The 24,484-nt window shown below is 41.0% G+C and overlaps 1 protein-coding gene across 1 annotated transcript in view; it reads left to right on the top strand.

Annotated features, from left to right (window-relative positions):
• Positions 1–24,484, top strand: part of nell2a (neural EGFL like 2a) — a 59,600-nt gene that overhangs the window by 14,261 nt on the left and 20,855 nt on the right. The window contains exons 10-15 of the mRNA XM_048258019.1: positions 2,132–2,220; positions 2,672–2,774; positions 3,042–3,170; positions 9,093–9,218; positions 18,780–18,902; positions 22,970–23,065. Coding sequence (XP_048113976.1) covers positions 2,132–2,220; positions 2,672–2,774; positions 3,042–3,170; positions 9,093–9,218; positions 18,780–18,902; positions 22,970–23,065 — 666 coding nt within the window. The remainder of the gene's footprint in view (positions 1–2,131; positions 2,221–2,671; positions 2,775–3,041; positions 3,171–9,092; positions 9,219–18,779; positions 18,903–22,969; positions 23,066–24,484) is intronic.

Here is a 24,484-nt window from a genome sequence, read left to right as displayed (position 1 = left end):
AACTGCAAGTCACACTTCGTCTATCTATCCATATTCTATTCCTCATCAGCCTAGTGGGGTTATATGCCCAACAAGTTTCATATGCCCCAGGAATCGTCAACCGAAAATGTGGTAAAAAACTGACAAAACTTATATGGCCGTGTTACAGAAGCGCTAGCGAAGGTCATAATGATATTGGGCTTTGCTATGCAAAAAAAATTAAAAAACTATGAATGATGTGAACTTCAGACGACTCACAATGAATATCTCTGCACCCAGCATTATGTTATATTTACTTGGTCCTTTTTGCATTGTAAATCCACCAAAGGTTGTTTTTTCTCCATGACATCCACCAAACAAACATGTAGTATAAGTATAAGTATATATACTCTTTTGATCCCGTGAGGGAAATTTGGTCTCTGCATTTATCCCAATCCATGAATTAGTGAAACACACTCAGCACACAGTGAGGTGAAGCACACACTAATCCCGGCGCAGTGAGCAGTTGCCTGCAACAACAGCGGCGCTCGGGGAGCAGTGAGGGGTTAGGTGCCTTGCTCAAAGGCACTTCAGCCGTGCCTACTGGTCGGAGTTCAAACCGGCAACCCCGGTTACAAGTCCGAAGCGCTAAGCAGTAGGCCACGGCTGCCCCTAAATTCACTCGGGTTTTCCCTTTATTATATTAGCCAGCAAGTTTTCATTTAAAATTATCAGATTTTCCATTATCAGCATCTCAGTGGAGATCTGTGGCTGATCCCTAGAAATGGACTTGCGACAATCCAAAAGCTGCTCTGATGAAAGGAATTCATATACTGCGTATACAAAGTCATCTTTTTTCCCATGCTTGTTAATACTGACAAGTACACACTGTTCATTTCCCCCTGTGTAAAGCACTGCCATACATAAATAAATATCAATCAGATAGGGAGCCAGAGACATATATTATCTTTGAGTTTGCATTCCACTGCAGGCTCAGTGTTAAGTTGGAACTGCTCTCCCTCGGTAGCAGTAGCGCCTCTGCACTGACACTGCTGTGAAAATAAATAGCTGTGTTGTTTTGACTTATCATTATATAATTGTAACTGTTGAGTGGAGAAAGTGTGTGTGTGTGTGTGTGTGTGTGTGTGTGTGTGTCCATCATCTGCAAAGTTTCATCATGAGCCAAGAGCTCACTACTGCACAAACTCCCACTCACATCAAGCGTAATCTGCAACGAGGGACCAGCTCTCCAGCTAGTTATACCATTTAATTCAACTCTGGTTGATGAGTATGTCATGTATGTATGTGATGGAGATGTAGCTGTTTGTGGTCATTTTTTAGAGAGCTAAATAAAACAGTGGGACTATGTGCATGTGCATAGGGGCGGGGGTGCTGATAATCCTGAAGAAGTGGGGTTTATCAGTCCAAAGTATTCCTCTCAACAGGAACATTTACAAACACACAGACTCCCCTAAACACACACACATACACACACACACACACACACACACACACACACACGCACGATGCACAACTCATCAGCACGCTTCTCTTGTCAGTGAGTCACACAAGCATTGACGAGAGGCACGCTAATTACCTCGCCGCTCCGTGCTGAGTGGAGAGGCTCCACAGCGAGCCTTCGCCTTTCTATCTGCCTCTTATCGCTGCGCGCAGTGTCCCTCCAGAGTTTGGGCTGCTTGCGCGTTTGAAGGCACGTGATGAGCAGAGTGCGCCACGCGCTGAAAGGATTGCTTGGCGTTGCCACTTGTTCTGACGCTTCATCTTGCAGCAACTGCATCTGCATAAGGTTGTGGCAATTCACACATGCTGGGTTTTTGTCTTTTCTCTGGTTTGATCACAGCGTCCTGTTTGGAGTGCCGTGTCTGATAATGAGATTTGTACACCTCAACAAACATCTGTTTTGAAACGTCCTTGTCCATTCCCACTCTAGCTACACTGCCCTCTAAAATTCTTCTGTAACATTGAAGCCAAACTTACCCGATGCGCTGTCTTGAGCCATAATCACTTTGATCATGCTATGTGAAATGCCATAAATCCAACCACTAGCCTGTCATGTCTGGTTGGGTGAAGGGTGTTATAAAATGTCGGCACTAATCAATATCACAAAGGTGCATGTTTCTGTGTTGACAGTGCTGTTTGTGTCTATTTGCAGCCGTGTGCATCTTCAGTGGGAGGAAGTTGGTAGAAGGTGAAACCCGCACCATTCGTGACAACGGCATGTGCTTGTTACTAGAGTGCCGAGTAAGTAGCCTTCAATGGAGTGTCAATGCTGTTATTTTTGTATAAGTGCTTTATTTTTTATTTTGGATCTCAACCCACACACTTAGTCCACAAACATTCTAGCAGAGATGACAGCTCGCTAAAGGCCTGTTGTGGTCTTTCTTGTGTGGAGGCAGGGGCTCAATTATGTAGGAAAGAGTATGGGTGGTAGGCTTTGTGAGCCCTTTTTAATAATTAGCTCTCTGTATTTCAATTTAGCCAACATAAATGTCAATCATCTATGCAAAATGAATTTAATGAACATCTGTATTACACAGGGTCTTATTTTTATTTGCATGAGGACACATGGATTCAGAGTAGACACTGAATAGGCACTCAGTAGGAGATTTGTGCAAAAACACTGTTTTTTTTTTGTTTTGAATAAATGAAAGAGCGCTAAATCTAGCATAATGTTTTTTGTTACCTTGAACAGGATCAGACGATGCGCACGGTGGTGACCCCAAGCTGTCCGGAGCTAAAGTGCCCCGAGGTGGAACAGATTACCCTCGTAGACAGATGCTGTAAAATCTGCAGAGGTGCAGTTACACCCCCCGGCTTATTCTCCTGTTGAAACAGCATGACATATGTGCTCATAAACACTGGCTGGGCTGTTAACAGGGAGCTGAGATAGCTGTTGGACAGAACAACAGACATCTAGTGTAGTCTGACAGTGATAACAAAATTATTACAACCAAAGATGCTGTTACTTACGTAATTGCTCACAAGCGAAGCATAAAGCACAGGAACTTGTTTCTTTTGGTGAGTTCCAGGTGTTTACATTACGTTTGACCTCTGTTGGGTAGGTTATGACTTCTGCGTCGAGGACAACCCCTGCATAGAGAACTCCGACTGTATGAACCTGGAGGCGGCAGCCCGCTGCAGCTGTAAGGACGGCTTCCGGCCGCTCCGCGACGACAACGCCTACTGCGAAGGTACCAGCTAAACACACACCACACATCTGCACCCCTCAATGCCAAAGACAGCAGTAGTGTCTGGGGGGGGGGGATCCTGATGATTGATCCCCGCTGTTCTCATGGGGGAGGAAAAGTGAGGAGATTTTTGTCAGTCTGAGAATGGGGGATTTTGATTCCTGGCACACTGCCCGTTGCCAGTCGTTTATCAATCAGTGACATTTTGCAAGTGCCAACCGATCAGTGTGCGCATCAATCATTGTGAAGGCCGTTCATTACTGACTTCACCACAGGTGCTCTGCCGTAGTGCTCATGCAGGGCCACTCAGCTAAACAGACTTTGATTGATCATCTTGTCTGTACCCTTTTGAAGCAGTTGCACACAGTTGAGCCTTCTCCGTCTAAACTGCCCATGATTGAGAAATGTGTGAGTTATCACATAGGCGCGCATGTGTGTAGCTGTCCTTCCTTCTATTCAGAGGAGGATAATGAACACAAAATGCTCATGGTCCTTGATGTGAATTTCATAAGCTTCCCTTCAGTCACTCTCCTCTTCACCTGAAGTGAGCTTTTGTACCCATCAACATATTAAATATGATACTATCTGGCTAGTTTTATCACTAGGAGTGTATATATCAAAGTGTATTAAATGTTCCTCTCATATCCAAACTGATAATAAACTTAATACTCAATTTATTCTAAAATTGCTGCTTGATCAATTGCCCCATAATTTGGTCCACAACTCTTTGCCCATGCATCATTTAAACTCCTCTCTGACATAATCAACTCCTCTCACGGTCACCTGGGATGTTTGTGCAGCGATGTGGCTTCACAGCGGATTTTGCCTGATTTTTCGAGTGTGCATTCCTTTATTGCTGGGAGTAAGTCATCAACGTCTCACCCACCTCACTCCCCACCTCCACCACCACCTCCATCGGTGGCCTACTTTTGCAGACCACTAATGGATTCCACCCGTGCTCTGTGATTGGCCCAGCTTCGCTGTCACCTTGCTGGGGATCAGTGGGATTTTTTAATGAAACTTGCTCCTCTATTTGGCAGAAAGGCTAACGGAGGGAGACAAGTGTGAACTGCACTCTCTGGCCTGGCCTTGTTTGGTCTGAGCACGTCTAATGCCAACAGTTGGGATGGTAATTGCCCAGTCTTGGCCAATCTACATGATTAAAGATGTTATCAGGCTCCCATCTGAAATGAATGGAGTCTGCGCATAGAAGCTTTAGGTTGGGCTGGTGTAGAGCTTTCTCCTCCCACACTAATAGACTGTATGAGACTCCATGCCTGGTTTTAAGGGTGCTGTTCTAGTTACTACAGACAATGACTCCTGGTAAATGCACACATCAATGTTAATCAGATCTTCACGTTAAAAATGCACATTGGACAAAGTACATGCATTCATGTCTAGATAGCTGGAAGTTTATCTTGATTGAGATATTTTATGCAGGCATTTCGTATTGGTTGTGTCGTTCAGTTCTGTGGAATGAAATATTGGCATTTCATGTTTGACTAACCTAATGATGATTATCATAATAATTAATCTTAAATATGTAAGAGTGAATAGGCAAGGTGGGTGATTTAGAATTGCTGAAACATCTTTTGCCTGTGAAAATATTACTAAGTCTGAGCCACAATTGTCAACCTCTTCTTACTAATTGCATTATTTCTCAGACAATTGAATATCAAATCACCCACACACTGAAATGCAGTTTCACTTGCTGGATAACAAGATAACACGACAATGATGAGATTCCAAGTTTAGTTAGGTAAAGAAACCAACAGTAGTACTTTAAAGTAGTCCTAGGTCATTGCTGAGCCGAAAATAGACTATGAGATCACTCCTGTGTAAATTTTTCATCCATGCTGTGGTATGAGAGACTCTGGGGGATGCTGCACTTGCCTCTCTGCTGGAGTACTGCTGTGTTGGATAGAAAACACTGAGCCCCATTTTATCCCCCTACCAAATTCAGTTTGGTGGAATCTGTGCGGCTCAAAGCATTAAGCAAATAGGAGAAAGGGGGCATAGTCATTTACTTGATGGGTAGACTGACCATCAAAGTGTTTGATTAAGTGTTTGATTATAATGGCATATGCATGCTTTTATGTCTGCTATATATTATGTCTTTACCCTCTTATGTGCCAAGTTGCCTTGCTGAAGTAATGATTATGATTTTGTAGTTATTATGATGATTGCTTCTTAGAGGCTTAGATGGAAAATATTGGTGTCTTAAAGTAAACGTGGCCCATCTACTGGTTCTTCAATCTGTTGCCATGGGGAAAAATTGGAAAGGTTTCAAAGATTTACTGTCTAGAAATAATGTGAAGGTTATGAATTAGAAATAATTATATTTTATAAGTTATTATATTTTAGTAGCATTTTTAAGGATTGTAGGAAGGAAAGTTGTAATATTATTTACTGTGACACAAGTTTTTTTAAAAGTGCTATTTGTAGTAGTTTTTGTTTAAAACATTCTTAAACTGACCTAGAAATAGTAACAGAAATTTGAATGTAATGTTATGAATGTCTATGTAAAGTTAGCTTGATTGCCAGCTAATTGTGGACAATACTCTCTTGTAATACCACTTTGTACCTCAAGGTGCTGTATCAAATATGCAAGTCAATTGAAAAGTGCTGTTGCAGATAATGGTACCTTTAGACAACTTGAATTCTACACATAGCTTTTTTAAGTGTTGTCTGACTGGCAATGTATATGAAAGAGTTTTTCAGTTTACTACTAGCTACTGGCTTCTTGCTCTGGCTCCAATTCTTTGATGTAGCTGGCTTTTGCTACTGCTGTTTTATTGCTTTGTCTAGCTCTACCGCTGCTGCTGTTACACCATTTTGAAACATTACAACACCATCACATTAGCCACCTTCACTGGTGACTGATTATTCCACCCTAAAAAGAAGCTGACTGAAGCTCAATACAAACAGGGTTCCCAGTCTGAGTGAAAACAGAGAGTAACAGCTGGGCGAGCTAGTCTATATATTTTAGCTTTCTTACCTAAAACAAGGCCCTAATGATTAGTTATCTTCCACCGATGTTTATTTGTTATCTAGTTAGCTATAGTGAACACTAACGTAGTATAAAGTGACAAGTTAGACATTTTTTAGCCTTGATTAAAGGATAGAAGTCTCATCTCAGTCACAATAGTCTTTGTGACAGACAGGGGACCCATGTAAGCATAGATGCTTTCTGGTGATAGACATAAAGAAAATATATAGCCCAAGTCACCGTCCATTTGATGCACCGCTCTGTGCAACACTAGAAACTACAGTAATAGAATGGGTAGTCTGAGTATCCCAAGAACCTCATTGGACCTGCTTGAGAGGTTTATACCCCTGGAAATTGGTCCATCTCTGTGCACTCTGAATGCTTTTATTTTACTTTGCTGAATAATTACACAAGGCAGATGGAGGCTAATTTGCAGTGACTGATGAGAAGGGGCAAAATCCCAAATGCAATTACCACTGAGATGAACCTAAAGAATGACTTGGGCCCTAGTTAAAGGGTTGACCTGACTGCCAACCGGTCTCTGTGACCTCACCATCCCCGAGTTTGAGTAAGCCTAGCTTTGAAAAGGGCTCTCTGAACTCCTATCTCCGTTCCTGTTCCCTTGCTCAGCTCAGTAATCTTTCTTATTTTTGCCCTAAAGTACTGCACCTGTGTGTGCAATTTACATTGGAGGATAATTTTAGAGGTATTCTATGAAGGACTGTGGGCCAAATGATGATTGATGATCATCAGCCATTGATAACAATGCTGCGTCTGATAAAGGAAAGGCAAGCACAGAGCTGCTTCCGAGAGCCAAGCAGTTGTTATATTGTAACTGTTCTGTTGCACTCTCGCTATGGGCAGGCAAGCAGTTTAGCCGCCACAATGAGATTCATCACTATTAATCAGGCCTTTCATAGTCCATTGTGCTGCTGAGTGGTTGCTGAGTTCAATGGATCTCTACAACAAGCAGGCATGTTGCATGCGCTACATGAAATGATTTATCACCTGCAAGTAGCATGTAATGAGGCTATGGCAGGGCTTTCCAGCAAAGGCAGTGCTCTTTACTTCCCCCATTTGCTTTTCCTAATGCTCTGCCTGTTTTGATATGTTATATTCAGTGCAATTCCAAGGTATTATCCATGCAAGCTCTCCATTTAAGCTCTACATACAGGTGTTTCCCTGTTGTGTATAGTTTTTCCATCTGGTGTGTAACAGAGACGCACATCTAAGGTTGTTATTAGCCCCACTAGTGTTTGAAAAAGCTGTAGTTGTAGTTGCACGGTCTACAATTAAAAGGGCCATTTGGTTTAAAATTGTTTCAGGTAAATTGTCTTGATTAACAGTTAGGATTACAGGCTTTTTTATCCATTGAAATATATGTGAAAATTCAAACCAGATACATAAGAGAAATATGGTATGCTGACCTGGACCTACAAACAACACTGTGGCAGCTCATTCACCTCTGTCAGACAACATGTACAGTTCTTCCCTAGACATATTCCAAATAACCCTCATCATTAAGACAAGGTTTGCCCTGCTTGTTTGAGTGGCCCAGTTTTGGGGAGGGAGTTCCAGCAGTGGTAGCATGTGTTTTGCGGTTCAGTGCAGACAGCCAGCGTGTTATCTCCTCATTTCCAGACAGCAGACAGCAATGAGGCTCCCAGGTAGAGCACGAGATTCACCACAGCAGCGCTGCCTGACCGCCTACACTGTAGGGCCGTCCTGTCCTGTCATTACTGCCACTGTGCTGCTCCCTCGAGATAACATGGATAGCCCCAAAAATGATATGGATAGCTATGCTACTGCCATGAGGAAAGCCACACAGTGCTTCTGTAGAGCTCAGGTGCTATCGACAACAACAAATGCAAAGTCACAACTGTTTTTTGTTGTTGTTTTGTTTTGTTTTTTGAGCATTTCATTCTAATTGTCTAAACAGGAGGACATGTAGCATGGTGCCTTTTAGGTTATTGTTTATTCATTTGTTTGTTGGCAGCGGCTCCAGAATCCTGGTTTGCTTTTGTTTCCTCCCCATTGCTGTGTGCGTGGAGATTGGTAGAGTTTAATTGGAATCCGCTGCTTGGTTTACCCTTGAACAAAGTGTGTCTGAGGCTCAGACGATTCACATAGGTGTGACTTTGATTGATTCCTCTTTGGTAGAGAGTGAGGCAGAGAAAGGGAGAAGGAGGAGGAAAGAAAAACAACAGGCAGGCGCTTTCTATTAATTTATCTTTCTGTGCAAGCAGCTCGACCCAGATAATTTTACCCAGAGATAAAAGCGGCCACCAATTTCTCATGGCCTCTTTTAATTTGTTTATTAGTTATTTATTTATTTAGCGGAGGTTCATTGAATACTGTCTCACAGTAGGTGATTTAGGGGAGTGGAACACACATGACTATGGGCCCTGTCCATCTCAAATGCATGTGTGTGTGTGTTTTTAAAACAGAAGGCCTTAGCTTAATAACACAGCACACAATGGCAGAATGCATGTACAATGCCAGTGGGGGGTGATTGCAATGTGCAGAATGAAGCTGGCTCTCTCTGCATCCACATCTGCCTAAAAAAAAAAAACTAGGTTACTCTTACCATGGCAGGAGAGAACAACAATGTGCATTAAGTGAATAATTCCCAAGTGAGTGAAGGACACAGCTGTTTTTAATGAGGACTTTCTTTCAGCGCCTTTTAAGGAAGGGGAACCTTGAGGATTTCAATACAGGTGGGCCCAGGGTGTGCTTAAATTCATTTAAATCAAAGAGTGGAGTCAGAGATAATGTTCTGTTGAAACTGATAAATACGCTGCTTCTCTACCAAAAATTCTGAAATGGCCTTCGCCTCAGTGCTTCGCTACTTCTCAAACTTCAGTGTGAAAAGAAAAAAGTTTCAAACTTTTCTCTTTCTCCGCATAGTTGAGTTTAAGTGGTGTTTTTTCCTACAGATATCGATGAGTGTGCTGAGGGGAAGCACTACTGCCGTGAGAACACAATGTGTGTCAACACTCCCGGATCCTTCATGTGCATCTGCCACACTGGCTACATCAGGATCGATGATTACTCCTGTACAGGTAAGAGTAGCCTGGATACCAGTTGGAGTTCAATCACTAACGTTTGGTAATGACGTATGTTAACCACGGGGGACACAACGATAACGATAGGTTTGCAACTTAAACGGAATCGCTCTCAGGAACACCCTCTGTTCGCTGGTTGGTTCGGAGACAAGTTTCCGAAGTAAACAAAGTGAACGAGAAGTATTCCAGATGGAGTACTGTAGGGAAATGTAAATGAGTGGAAGTACGTAGACGGGTGGAGTCAAGCTAAGGTAAGAGACCATTCCACATCAACCATATTCAGCTGAACACCAGTCTGCTCTTAGCTCACTCTCTGCCAGACAGTTGTCTTGTGAGTAGTGAGTTGATACTAAGACTGTCTGTATGGAACTGCTGATGTATTTGAATTCATTGTTATGACTTAGGACCCCACCTTGTAGTAGACATAATTGTTATGCTATTTTGTTTGAGTGCAAGAGTGAATGCAGTGTAACAACATGCATTACTGTATTATGATGTGTTTTTTTTTATCTAGGAAATAATTTGTGATTCTGTACATAGCTTATGAATAAAGTAGGGATGCACCGATTAGATGTCGATACCAATGTTTAGCAAGTAACAATTTGGCTGCAAACCGATGCAGATACCAATATTTTGTTAATGCATTTTTATTTAATTTATTTTGTGAAGAAAAATAGTGAAGAAACTGACAGGAAGCAAAACTACAGGAGCCAGTTTTTTTAATTTTGTACTCCAGCAAATTTGAGCTAATTAGATTGCCAGCAACGTATTTCAACAAAGATGCAATTGCTATTTTTGAGAAGTCAAGCAGATAAGAATGGACAGAGAAATTTGACTTAAAATAGCCGTTTTTGTCATAGATTTGCACGGTGCGGAGACTGTTTGTGTGACACATCTTGTGCTACTGAGAGACATACAGTACTGTACATCCGCAAAAACACCAACATGCACAACTGCATGACCATATGGCACAGCCGTGTATTTAGGCGTATACTGGGGTCTTTCAGGGCTTCACAGTATCATCTCTGAATGCCCCTGTCTGCACATAACACAACATAGTCTTACCTATTGCAGAATTGATGCAACATAGCAGATAAGCATCAGCCACTGCCATCGGTAAATGTCATATACATTTGCCGATATTGGCCAATACTAATGTTGGGCAGATATATCGGTGCATCCCTAGAATAAAGTATTATTTGTGAAAACAGATAATGGTCAGCTCCCAAAGACAGCATCCAGACAGAAAAGTTTAACTTTTAACATTTTTTGAATGTGTTGGGGAACAGTAGGTTGCTCAAGGCTTGTACCATCAAAGCTTCCACAGACAGTTACACTTCAATCTAATAATGGAATGCTAAGAGAATTTGTTTCTTTTTTTCACCACACTCTTTTTGTTCTTTAAACATTGAATCACTGTAGCTTTGGGTCAGATCTATCTTCTTTGCTTTAGCATCCTGTCTATTAGGTTTTAGTCATTCCAGCGCCCAGCTGAACACGCTGACACAGTGATTGCTCACATGTTGCAGAGTTTGCTCTTGGTCTGTTTTTGCTTTGACTTCGACACAAAAGGGTGGCTGGTGCTGTAATATTGCTTTCTCTCCCTCTTGGCCTCTTACTCGAGAGCTTTTAATGAAACGCGCGTTTGGAACCTGGTCCTGAATGTGACTTTGCCCTCAGGACCAAAGCCAGGTGTTGTTGGTTTTGAAGTAATGGAGATGCATTTTAGAGAATGTGGGAAAAGCTACAGCACAATTGTTTTTGGGCTTGTAGTTTCAAGTAAATGCACCCTCAGCAGAAAAGAAACACAAATAAAAGACTATAACCTTTACTGTTTGTCAAAGAAAGACAACATGATTAGCCTCACACACTGACCTGTTTGGTTGCATTTAGTTTTAAAGACAGGCTTTTGATAAGATTTAGACAAATGGTGTAGATCCGAGTATTTATTAGACATTGTGTTACCTTTTTAATTCAGAGCAGTTCACTGCTATTCATTGAAGTAATTTGCTGATGAATGAAATCCCTGTATACTGCGTCTCAGTGGAAGAGCACAGTGCATTTCCTTCCAAAAAAATGACGCCGGCTCTCAGCAGATGCTAAACGCGCACGCACGCACACACACACACACACACACACACACACACACACACTTTTCCAGCTTTCAGCTTTGTGCCAGAGGATTTACTTCCCGTAATGTCCCACTGTGCCCCCCTCCTCAAATACTGTAATGAATTTCAGACCAAGATTGTTCATATTAGCACCTTATGACTCCCTATGTTTTGCTGACAGTTAACAGTTGACATGAGTTCATATTCAGCTGCCTTGATGAAGCCATGGCTCAGCGGGTTTCAGTGTATGTCACATTCACACACATCTTCACACGGCATTGTCTCTGAGTAACATCAGTCTGGCCAGTGTGATTTCACATCATAGCAGTCAGTTATTGTTCTTTTTCAGTCACTGGCAATCCCCTCTAAAAAGCTGGAGGGAAACTGGCAGGCTGAGTTGGAAAAGAAAGGAAAAGTAGGGACAGTACTACTGATGACAAAAAAAATGTTTTTGAAGAACTTTTTGAAGACCCTTTCATAACAGCTCAAGAGGAATTCTCTACAGAGAAATTAATTTAAGTCGTTTGAAAAATGAAACCCAAGTTATTATTTATTCACTTTTGGTATGCCTTTGGAGAGACAAATAATTTCATTGTGTGATTTCTCTGATATGCTGGAGAGATTAATAATGAAGGCGAGGCGATGTAATCTAGCTGCAGTAATTTAACATAGATCACGTGCCTGTGAGCTGCAGGAGTTCTAGACTTGGTTATGTATCTCCCTATAAAAGTCAATTTATGTGATTAAAGTGGGCTTTCTGTGCAGCTGATATAGCGACTTCTGTAGGAGACGCTACAGTAAAATGGCTGTCATCTTCAACGTGACTTACTGAGATGCTGCTATACGTGCGTAATAATTGTTCCTGCATATACTGTGAAATATTGCCTGTAGGCCTGTAAGGTCTAATGTGGAAGAGTATGATTTATTACACTTTAAATAGCCTGAGATGAATAACCTGTTTGGATTGCATCACGACCAGTGTTGGAAATTGACCATTTATTACTGGTATGTCCTAGTGAATTCATGTGGGAGGGGGTAAAAAAGTTCAGTGTGTTGTAAAAGGGTGAATCTACTCAAGGCTGATGCAAGCCTAAGCAATGAAAGTGATCTTGGATATTTGTGCTGAAACTCTACATGTATATGGAGTGCCATAATGGATTATAGGTGTGTAGCCAGCGAAAGCTAATAAGACCTGCCCTAATAATATAGTATAAGTTTTTTTTTTATTCAGTAGTGATGTCATATTAGCTCAAGGTACTGATTATTTCAAATAAGCGGGGAGTAGTAAAGAGAATCTTCAAAAGAACACTGAGAAAAGGAAACTTTTTTAATTGTTTTGGAGCTTTGGAGCTTGGACTGTGATGCCACAGAGAGTTGTTGCAGTGTGGATACAAACCCATACTGCCACTCTTTTCAACTTCTGAATATCTTTGAAACATCTCAAAGCACAAAGCAGAGAGAAGTGGCTATGTGTTTGGATGAAAACAGTGGACTTTTTTAACTGTATCAAGCATCGGGTCAATTGGGTGCCTGTAAAGTTGCCAGAAGTAGGCCAAATTGGTATACTACTAGCTGTAGCAAACGAGGCATATAGAGTACATGCAATAACAGAAAAGGAATATACATGAAGTATCAAAGGTATTTGATATTTTTTCAGATTGATAAGGCAAAAAGGAAAAGTGTTTCGTCACACCCAATGTACTGTCACAAAACACCAATCAGACTTGTCCATTGGAAACAAGGAGCAGTTATTGCTCATGTTCCTTAGCTCACCAAGTCTGCCCTTTCTGGGCATTGGAGTCTACTGAAGGACTCTCTTGTGACAGTATGTTCAATAATCATTCAATCTAATTTGGAAATATGTTCTACATTAGCTCTAGTCATTGCTTATAGTCATGACATGACAGGAACATTATGCACATTCATTGTAATACTGACAATGAGTTTCTTTGAAGTATGTGAAATCTAGTTGAAATTACTTTCCATTTTCTCAGACAAATTAGAGGGTTTGGGGTTATTTTTTTGCTTTTGCTTTGCTAGCGCTAGTCTTTGATTGCAATGCTTTAGAGTTTTGTTTTCAAGAACTCAATATGTGTCTGCAGTCCTCTCTACACACCAGTTTAGCACAAAAAACCTCTCTCTTTCCTAGTCCACATACTGGAAGTTGGGATGCAGCAGTTGGGACATTACTTTGTCTTGGCCATTCAATTGGAAGTGTGTGTGTGTGGGAGGGGGGGTGCTCTTGCAGTCTGCCAACAGGATGGCTAAATAGAAAGATTTTCCTCTATATGGGAGAACCATTTTAGGCTCTAGCCAACTTTTAATTGGATGGAACCCATACTCCTGGGATTATTCAGCCTGTTTAGAAGCTCTTTATAACAGTCCCAGGTTCTCTAGCCATGTGTAAGGGAGCTGGTAAATAGCTCCTGCTTCCGGAAGCTTGTTTAAATTCAGGAAGGCTCCTCATTTACATGGATGCGCAGAGCTCTGTGGCCTCAGGTACAGTAATTAATGAGGAGTGGACATCTGTTTGGTTTGGACGGCAATCCAAAGGGATCAACCATTTCCCAGAGTAGTTCCAGGTAAATTGCGGGAAAGCTCTATAAAAGATAGAACCAGTGATGTATTATCCAAGTATGTATTAAGACACCAACTTCTGATGAATTGCAGCGATCTTTTCATCTCCTGGGATCAAAGCAATTAGTGGTAGATTGCAGACTGCAGCAGTTTGTTCTCCCAGGTGACAGAGATAATATAGTTATATTGATAATGCTTTGATTTACCCAACCATTTGTGACCAGGACTGTATCTGCAGGTGACATGATAGTTGGAGCAGCTTAATATGACCTCAGTAAAATTGAAGGGTGAAGGTCGGGCTTTTCACATTCACCTCCAGCTACAAAATGATGACACTGGGAAGATGATTGCTCAATACAGCCCTTGCTGTATTGGCCACTGCAGTATAGATGCCTCTTAAATGTAAGAAAAGCTCATGTTTGCTTTAGAGATAAAACACTTCTACTCTGTGATTACAGTTTCATCATCCTTACCAAACATCTTTCTTTCCCAGAGATTAAAAGCACACAGCATGATGCAACCTCGTGTTTGTTGTGAGAAGCAACCTCGGTTTTGAGTATTATTAGTGTGATCATGCAGCTTTTCTCTTTATATGGCAGTGGATGAATAGGGTGCAGCTATCGTCCACCGCTCTCCATCGCAAAAAAAAAATGGCCCTAACACCCAAGCACGAGTTTCCCCTTGAACACGAAGGTCAAGATCTCCCCCCTTTTCTGTAAAGAAGAGCCTAGGGTGCCCTCTGCTCGCAGAGATTAACGTCTAATCCTTGAAAGGTAGGGTGCTGGGTGCATGGCCCCTTTGAATGTTATTAAAAGGCCTGTCCTGAGGTGTGTGGCGGCACTTTAATCTGGTGATAGCAGAGCCACCCAGCCTCTGCCGAGGGGAGGCGGGAGAGCGGTGGTTGCCGCGGCGGCTAGGCTGTCTAGATTAAAGAGCCATCTCTCGGAGAGAGAGTATGGCATCTCCAGAACACTAGGTTACATTGTGATTTATTCATTTGACAGACACTTTTATCCAAAAGGAATCGTAAGCAAGGTACGGAACAAGGAAGACGCTGATAGAGGAGAAAACAGAAGGTTTTGGTTTTGTGAGACAAAGCATGTCTATAAGCCACACCTCAATTTAGCTGGATTCTAATGGCAGGTAGAAGTGACTGAAGAAAGTGCAAAACTGAAAATGGAAGGGAAGGGATTTTTTATTTACATAAAGCAAATTGGAGATTGGATTGGTCAAAACAAACAAAGGGAATTGCTGAAGATTTAGGTCTTATGTTTGCGCGTCCTAAACTCTCCCCAGGTGCAGAAAAAGAGGCACACAGGTTTGCCATTTATTGAGTGCCCATTTCCACGTGTGTGGCGTCCCACGAGCTGCATTCTAAATGCTCCTGTCCGCCACAGGCCCTCAGATGTATTGATGCTTCGTTTCCATTCTTGTCCACGTGCAAACACAGGCACACAATGCACCGCAGCCCACAGCCTGCTGCTCCTTCCAACAGTTGGAGGGGAGCACACACACACACACACACACAACTCGGTTTTCCCTGGCGACTGCCTGTACATAACATGATTGTTTATCTGTCTGGAGCATGAGCGACAGCAGTGAGGTGAGTTGGAGCATGGGGCCCACATTTGATTGGCGGGATGAGTCCTTGTCATGCAGAGACGATTCTGCCATCCTGTCGATTTTTCAGACTGACGGCACGCTAAGTTCAGGTCCCACAGGCGTGAGCAGATGTGACCTTGGGCTAATCTCTTTTTTTCCCCCTTCCTTGGGCGACATTTCATTTCTGTTCCATTTCCTGGCTGGGTGATGGAAGGGGTTTTGAAGACTGTTTTAATGCAAACCAGTGGATGGCGTGTGAGGAGGCTGCCATAAAGTAATTGTAAATGCCTTCTCTGTCCCGTCAAATGCACCTCATGTTCAGAAGCGATCACCCAAGTGTCACTCACAATTTAGATGAGTCACTGTACTCTCCGAATATGGCATGCCACGGTTTTATAAAATGGAAATTAACCTGTTCCTGCCTTATCACGCCATGCGGATATGGATGTTACTGCGCCTTCCAAACATGCACCCACACCCATGCATTTCCATTTGATGTGGTCAGTGATAAGAGTGATAATGTGCTAATATGAATACTGACATAATCATTTAACTGGTGCAGTCCTTCCATACAGTATGTCACAGTGTCCTAGGAGTAGGTATACCATAAACGTATGTACTGTATGTATGCATGTACTGTGTATACATACAGTATATGTAATACAGGTTGCTACAGTATGCAATAGGTACTTTCAGGATGTATTCATAGAGGTGTGCCTTTTTTAATCCCCAAATAATTTGTAGGTATGTGTTACTAAAATATACATACAGCGAGGAAAAAAAGTATTGAACAAGTCAAATTTTTTTTTTTTAGTAAGTATACTTTCAGTGACGCTATTCGCATTAAATTTTCACCGGACATTAGTATTAACTTAGGTAATCCACACATATATAAAAATCCAAACATTAATGTCTAAAAGTAGAGTTATGAGTAAGAAAGTGGAATGGCACAGGGAAAAATTATTGAACAGCTAAGAAAAAGCAGTACACAAAGGCAAGGAACAAACTGGAATCTATAAGTAGAGAAATTATCCCTCCTATCTGTGCAAATTGATATAAGCTGGGTTAGTACATACTGGTGGGCTATAAAAAGGTTTTTTGTTACCAAGGTGTCACACAAGAAACATTTCATGATGGGTAAAAGCAAAGAGCTCTCCCAAGACCTTTGCAACCTTATTGTTGCAAAACATATCAATGGAACAGGTTACAGATGCATTTCAAAACTTCAGAATCATCCAGCAAGCAGTATTGGAGCCATTATCTGCAAGTGGAAGGAACATCACTACATCATCAACTGGCCATGCGCAGGATCTCCTCGCAAGATTTCTGACCAGGAAGTCAGAAGGATAGTCAGAAGAGTAGCCCAAGAGCCAAGGACCACTTGGAGAAAGCTCCAGAAAGACTTGGAGGCAGCAGGTACATTTGTTACAGAGAAAATCATAGGTAATGCAACCACTGCCATGGCCTTTATGCACGCTCAGCCCACAAGACTCTATTGCTGAAGAAAAACATGTGAAAGCTCGTTGAAAGTTTACTACACAACATTTGGACAATCCTATGAAATACTGAGAGAATGTATTCTGGTCAGGCGAGAGCAAAATTGAACTTTTCGGATGTCATACTACACACTATATTTGGAGGAGAAATGGCACTGTGCATCACCCTAAAAATACCCTACCAACAGTGAGGTTTGGAGGTGGTGGCATCATGGTGTGGGCTGTTTTTCATCTCATGGTACTGGCAGACTTCATACAGTTGAAGGAATGATGAATGGAGTCATTTTGTTCCGGGAGAATCTTTACATCCACCAGGATGATGAGGATGAGACATGGCTAGACCTTCCAGCAGGACAATGATCCAAACCATTCAGCAAAGGAAACTCTCAATTGGTCTCAGAGAAAGGAAATCAAGGCCCTGACTTCAATCCAATTGAACAGTTTTGGAAGTTAACTAAAGATCAGGATTCACAAGAGGGACCCCTGGAATCTTCAATATTAAAGGACTATCTGTTTTAAAGAATGGGCCAAAATCACACCAGAATACTGTGACTGATTAGTTTCGTCATACAGGAAATGCCTTGAAGCTGTCATTACGAATAAAGGCTTTTCCACAAAGTATTTAAGAAATTTCAGCAGGCGTGTTCAATACTTTTTTCCTGTGTCATTCCACTTTATTACACATAACTCTACCTATGGACTTTAATGTTTTTTTTTATATGGGTGGATTATCAGAGTGAATACTAATGTCTGGTGAAAATTTCATGCAAATAGCCTCATTGGAAGTATACTTACTGAAAAAAATGTTGACGTGTTCAATACTTATTTTCCCCGCTGTATCCTAAAATAAGGCAGCTATTGCTGTCAAAAAAGAAAACTATATCATTCAATGCAACGTCAGTTCTGTTTTGTAGCATAGGCAGACAGTGGAGGGCAATTTATTTTCCGGAGTGTTTGGGTTCCGTGTGGAGAAGGAAGAAGAAGACGTTCTGTTTCTTTCTTTCTTTTTTTATTTACTTGTACACCTGAGGATATTCAGATGAGATCACTGCTGTTGGGATGCTGATGATTCACCCTCAGTAGGCTTCTTCATGTGTCACCCACCTCTGTGTCTGCCTGACTCCTCTTCAAAACACGTTTGTACCAAAATAACTCGAGTGGAAGTGCAGAACATTCAACAGCGTCCCGCAAAGAGAGATGTTTTTTAATGGCAGCCTGGGTGGTGAGGTGCCTGTGGTTAGTGGCTGATCTCACATTCTTATTCCACAGAAACAGTATTTATGGCCTGTAAAAAAAGTGGTTAAATGTTCAACTCGAGAAAAAATATGAGATAAAAAGGAAAAAAACTTCATTGATCTCTGATCTCTTAGTGATAGTAGTAATTATAAGCTACATTCGCAAGTTTTAATTCCTTGCTCTGAGTGTGGGACACCTACAGTTGAGCTTTTATTTTTGTTGGTGGGTGGATATTTAAAGTCTTTTGTATGGATTGGATTTTAGATTATAGTGATTTCTTATTCATTACATGTGTTCTTCTTTTTTATTTATCTGTTTTTCTTTTTAAGAGGGATATGTAGATGAAGTCTTGTTGGAGATTAAGTTGTTTGCACTTGTTACATGGAATTATTTGTCATGCTCAGATGTATTTATTTTGTGTGGTTACCTGTTTGGAGACATCCCAACCCAATCATTGCCTTAAAAGAATTGGAGGGAGTTGGGGAGTTGTTGCGGTGCCTGCATCAGCATTTCTCTTCTCTCCCCCTCTCTTTTAGAGCATGATGAATGTGCAACTGGTCTCCACAACTGCGACGAGAACGCGCTCTGCTTCAACACTGTGGGAGGGCATAGCTGCTCCTGCAAACCTGGTTACACTGGCAACGGCACTGTCTGCAGAGGTAGGGGCCTCCATATATGTATATGTATATGTATATGTATGTGTCTCTGGGGAATGTATATCATCGTATGCCAGCTGGTATGTGTGTCCATGTAGTAGTCTCTGTGGTGTGCTCAAAACATAAAGCTGTATCTACAGTGTACAGTATATAGTGCTGGAGCCAGATGTTATAAGGTCTTACATAGGCATTATGCAAAGAACTCTCATCACCTATTACTCTGAGTGTTACAAAGTAGCTTGTGCAAAATGAAGGCCCATTTTTTCCACACTTTAAAATATGAATATGTTGAGCATGACATACTCATAAGTTACCTTCACCAAAAAGACAAAAATGGGTTGTCAGTGCTCAGCTGGATTGGTACTAAAAAATGGAGTCATTGAAGCAATGTGTGGCTGAGAAGTTATTATGACCACCGCGCAGCGAATCGGCGGCTCATATAGGTTTAGTCAGATTTTTTCTTTTTCTTTGATTTTTTTCTTTTTCGCATGGCCAAATTTCCGTCAAGGATTCCCGGGACACTGAAAGACCGGGGTGCACAAAACTTGGTGGGCATGTAGCCCCACAAGGATAACATGGAACCATTGTTTTTCGTTTTGATCTGTAGCCCCCCCGCTGGACTGGACCCCCCGAAAGGAGGGTAGGGCGGACACAGTTTTCTGTGAATATCTCGAAAACGTAGGGTTTAGGAGGACCACCTTTTTTTGTATGTTGAACTTGAGGGGCCATGTCAACCCATTCCATAACCACTCATTTCATGTATAGCACCACCTAGTTAAAAACGAAAAAGTAAAAATGTTGTAATCGCAGGTATCTGTGACCTAACATGGTCAAAACTGCATGAAATTGGAAGTGTAGGATCAGTATGACACCCTCTGAATGCACGCTAAGTTTCATGGAATTCCGTTCATGGGGGGTCATACAATAAATTCATTTATGTTACTGTACACCAACTGGCCTGTAGGTGGCCGGACACAGTTTTCTGTGAATATCTTGAGAACCGTTAGGAGGACCACCTTTTTTGTATGTTGGTCTTAAGGGGGCCATGTCAAATCCCATTACCACTCAATTCATGTATAAGTTAGTTAAAATTAAAAAGCAAAAAATGAGGTGTTGTAATCACAATATCTCTGGCTGACATGGTCAAAACTGCATGAAATTGAAAGTGTAGGATCGTTATGACACCCTCTGAATGCATGCCAAGTTTCGTGGATTTTCGTTCATGGGGGACCACACAATAAATTAATTTATGTGTACATTTAGTGACCGTACACCAACAGAGTTTTCTGTGAATATCTTGAGAACCGTAGGGCCTAGGATGACCAATTCTTTGCGTATGTTTGCCTCCAGGGGTCATGTTAACCCATTCCATATGCACATATGTGCATAAACAGATATTCACACACACACATACATTCACAGTAGAAATATGTACTAGGGGTGTGAATCTCTCATGTAAAAGACAATACGATTCACATCTAGATAAATGGGCACGATTCGATACAAGAAAAGATACACCTTCATAAAAAACGATTCAGAACGATTCGATGCGATTCGATGCAGTTCGATGCAGTTGAAGAATGGAAAGCATTCTGAAAGATTTTTTTATCATTTGCTTAAGGTGCACATTCATTTTATATTATCAATTATCATGGTCATGTCAATTAGGCAAAAGAATGTGTGAATATGATTATCTAAACTGAGGTTTGTATCATATACTGTATTGAAATGAAAAAATAATAGTCTACATTTCAGTCAAACACAGCAGCCAAATACAACATAAAAATACATTTTTATAGACTTTATAGATTTTATAGAGTTATATCTGATTGTTTTCAAGGAGCTGTAGCCTATTGTTGAGGTAACAATACCGAAATAAAATAAAACAGTGCTTAAGACAATCTTGGCCTTTTCTCAGATAGCCTACAAGAACAAAATAGGCCTAGCCTACTGAACTGGGCCTATTTTGTTCCAAGTCTGAGTGAATATGAACAAACTAATAATAATTTGTGCATCGTTTTAGCAGCAAGGGCCAAATTATTTTTTTACATTAAGGAAATCCCTTCATAAAACGTAAGGCTACTCTACAGACTATCGTTACCGTTTAGGAATGCTATAGTAAGTGTTTAATTTCACGCTGGATTTTGAAAAACAAAAGAGTAAAAACTGTCAAAGAAACGACCGAGTGCGAGTTGTCACGTGCTTAAGTTGCAGTAGATGTATGGGTAATGAAGTCCTTCGACAACTTTGGGCAATGAGTGCAGCCCAAAACGAACTTCATTACCCACAAATCTGTGCCACGTGTAGTTTCAAAACAGGAAGTGGGATGAACGTGCTGCTTGCAACGTAAATGAGAGTCTGAGCGAGCAGAAAAGGTTGTGAACCGATTCGTAACAAGTAAATCGATATAACGACCGGTTCATTTCAGTTTTATTCCGATACGGGGCTTAACATATCGATGTAGCCGTATCTTACACGTTAAAAACGGATACCGATACGTATAGGTTAATCTTTACACCCCTAATATGTACGCATGCATGCACATGCACACACACAGGCACAGGCACACACACACACACACACACTCATAAACACGTACACGCACACATGCACACAATTCAAGAATTTCTAAGAATTATGAACAGGCAAGATGGGGGTGGGGTTGTATAAAATATATTTTACATGTGAAATCTATGAACTAATCATGTTTTAGTTAGTACTTGGATAAGAAACCTCCTTGGAAGAGTAGGTTCCTGCTGGAAGTGGTGTTGGTGGCTGGCCAGTAGGTGGCACTCTTCCCTGTGGCCAAAAGCCACCAAACAAATATCAATCCCAATGTCCTATTGCAGTGACACTGTACTGCAGATGTTTTCCTTTGCATGAATGTTAAATTGAGGTTGTTAAAGTTGTTAAAGATCCCATGGCACTTATCGCAAAGAGTAGGTGGTTCCCTGATTTGCTTTATTTATGTACACATACATAAAGACACACACATAAAAACACACACACACACACACATACACACACACACACACACACACACAAAGACACGTAAACACACACACACTACACATACATGCACACACACGACACGCACAAACACGCACACAAACATGAACGCACATAAACACACACACACATGCACCCATACAAACACACCTACAGTACATGCACACACGCACGCACGCACGCACGCACACACAAAACACACACAAAACACATATACACAAAAACAACCACACACTCTGTACACACTCAATTACAAACACACAAAAAAGGAAATGTAGGAAACACAATTTGACAAGCATGACTTATTTTTGTGGAAAAAATGTGCTGGACTGGGCGGCGGTCATATTTTGTACCGCTCTGCAGTACATCTAGTTGCTATCTGTGGTAACTGTGGTATAAGCAGAATAATAGCCTTCGGGGTGTCTTGATGTACTAAAATAATAGTCTGGGTGAGGAATAGTCCTCTGCACTTTTTAACGGCAGCCATAAGTCAATACATATATTTGACCATATTTGAACCTCACTAAACCTTTAATACTGGAAAAGTTTGGGTCCTGCAGACAAGGATAACGTTTCCATAATACGGATTGTATGTTCTATGCATAGTTCTTATTTTTCTGCTTTTGGTGTGTCAATAAAAATATGGATGGAGAAATAGTGTATCATTTTATTGGTTGATAAATATTTTCATCTTTGCATGCTGTTTAAGTTCATACCCTTCCCCTAGGACTCTGAACATTTATGCTGTTGGTGTATATGTCTTATATTTTGCATGCTATTAGGTATATAACACACCAGTAAGTTTTTTGCTGGTGCTCTGCTCCTGATAAAGCCTAGGAAGGAAGGAAAAGTGATTTAATACACTCATTTGCTTCTCTGCCATCTCTCTGGTGTGCTAAAAATATTGACTTTCGATAAAAGCACAATGCCAGGGCCATAAGCTATAATGATTTATAGCGTTAATTAAAATAAGGAACATTTGAATAATGAATGTACAGGCTTTCCATCACGTAAACAATGCAGCTGAGTGAGCAGTGCTTGCCTCTTTGTTTGACCCACAGCCCTTTGTGACGGCTTGTGTCAAAATGGAGGAACGTGTGTCTCTCCCAACGCCTGCATTTGCCAGCAAGGCTTTACCGGAAAAAAGTGTGAAAAAGGTAAGAAGCTTTCTTTACCACCATCTCATTTTTCTCTTTCAATCTTTCTGGAGAATTTGCTTCCTTTGAGCCGAGGGAGCCAAAAGGTTGTTTGTCTTCAACAGACAGACAGACAGAGTACTTCATCTGCAAAGGAAAATTCCAGTATGACAGCAGCACAGAACTACAGTATGTGTGTGTGTGTGTGTGTGTGTGTGTGTGTGTGTGTGTGTGTGTATACTACCACTCAAACGTTTGGGGTCACTTAGAAATCTCCATTCCACTCCATTATAGACAGAATACCAGCCGAGATCAGTTGCATTGTCTTTTTTTCAGGGCAGCAGTTTTCAGATTACGTTATGTGCTTACATAATTGCAAAAGGGTTCTCGACTGTTGCAGAAAGAAATGGCTGATCTTTAATACAATATCTACTGTACATTGCTTCAGCAACCATTCACCCAATATTCCAAAGGCACATTCTGTTTACTAATCTGTTGATAAAAAGGCTAACTGAGAAAACATTGGAGAACCCTTATTATGTAAGCACATAATATACAGTATATACTGTATATATATATATATATATATATATATATATATATATATATATATATGTGTGTGTGTGTGTGTGTGTGTCTGTGTATGTATATTGTGCATTGATACACATACTCCTTTCCTGGCACAGCGGGGAATTATTGTTGGTAGCCATTATGGTGGGGAGGAATGACCTCCTCTAGGGAGTCTGTAGTGTTTTTATTAGGCAATGTTGAGCAGCTTGTGCAACATCCTTCTCTCCACAGCCAGCTCTAGGTTCATGTTGATTTGTCAGTGTCTGGTGAAAACACCAAATATGATCTAGATGTTGATTTCCAAATACACTAAAGGTTGTTTTTCTTTCCTACCTTTTTCTTTACTAAACAGCATAGTTGAACCTTCTTGAGATATGTATTGCCTGGAGTTTGACATATTTTGTACAGTGAGTACGGTTTTTGAAGCATCATAAAAGCATAAATGTACTTTTTTTTAATTTCCAGTCTTTGCTAATTTAATCTTATCTTAGATGTTCACAGGCTGTAGTGGAATTTGTGATCTCAGATAGTACTATAAAATCTTGTAGTGCAAATCATTTAATAAAAAAAAAATCTGTGCTACCACTTGAGGACTATTTTTCTCACATTCATCACCTGGTTTTGCCTTTTGGCTGCAAAGCCACCACATTCAGAGTTCAATTTAAATTCACATTTTTCATCGACTGCACATAATTAAGTTGTTTTTCAGCCATGCTGTATTGGGTTTTGAATTAGAACTTGAGTCACAGTGGCATTTTAATCAAGAATGAAAATAATTACAGTGGGTGATTGCATCAGATCTTGAAATATAACACTCCTTCTGCTAAGGGATTTTTAAGCATTAAAATGCTACTTACCTCTCCGATTGTT

Source organism: Alosa alosa, chromosome 11, assembly GCF_017589495.1.
Source record: "Alosa alosa isolate M-15738 ecotype Scorff River chromosome 11, AALO_Geno_1.1, whole genome shotgun sequence".
Lineage (NCBI taxonomy): Eukaryota > Metazoa > Chordata > Actinopteri > Clupeiformes > Clupeidae > Alosa > Alosa alosa.
The sequence above is the reverse complement of the archived record's forward strand: the minus strand, read 5'-3'. Positions and strand labels throughout refer to the sequence as shown.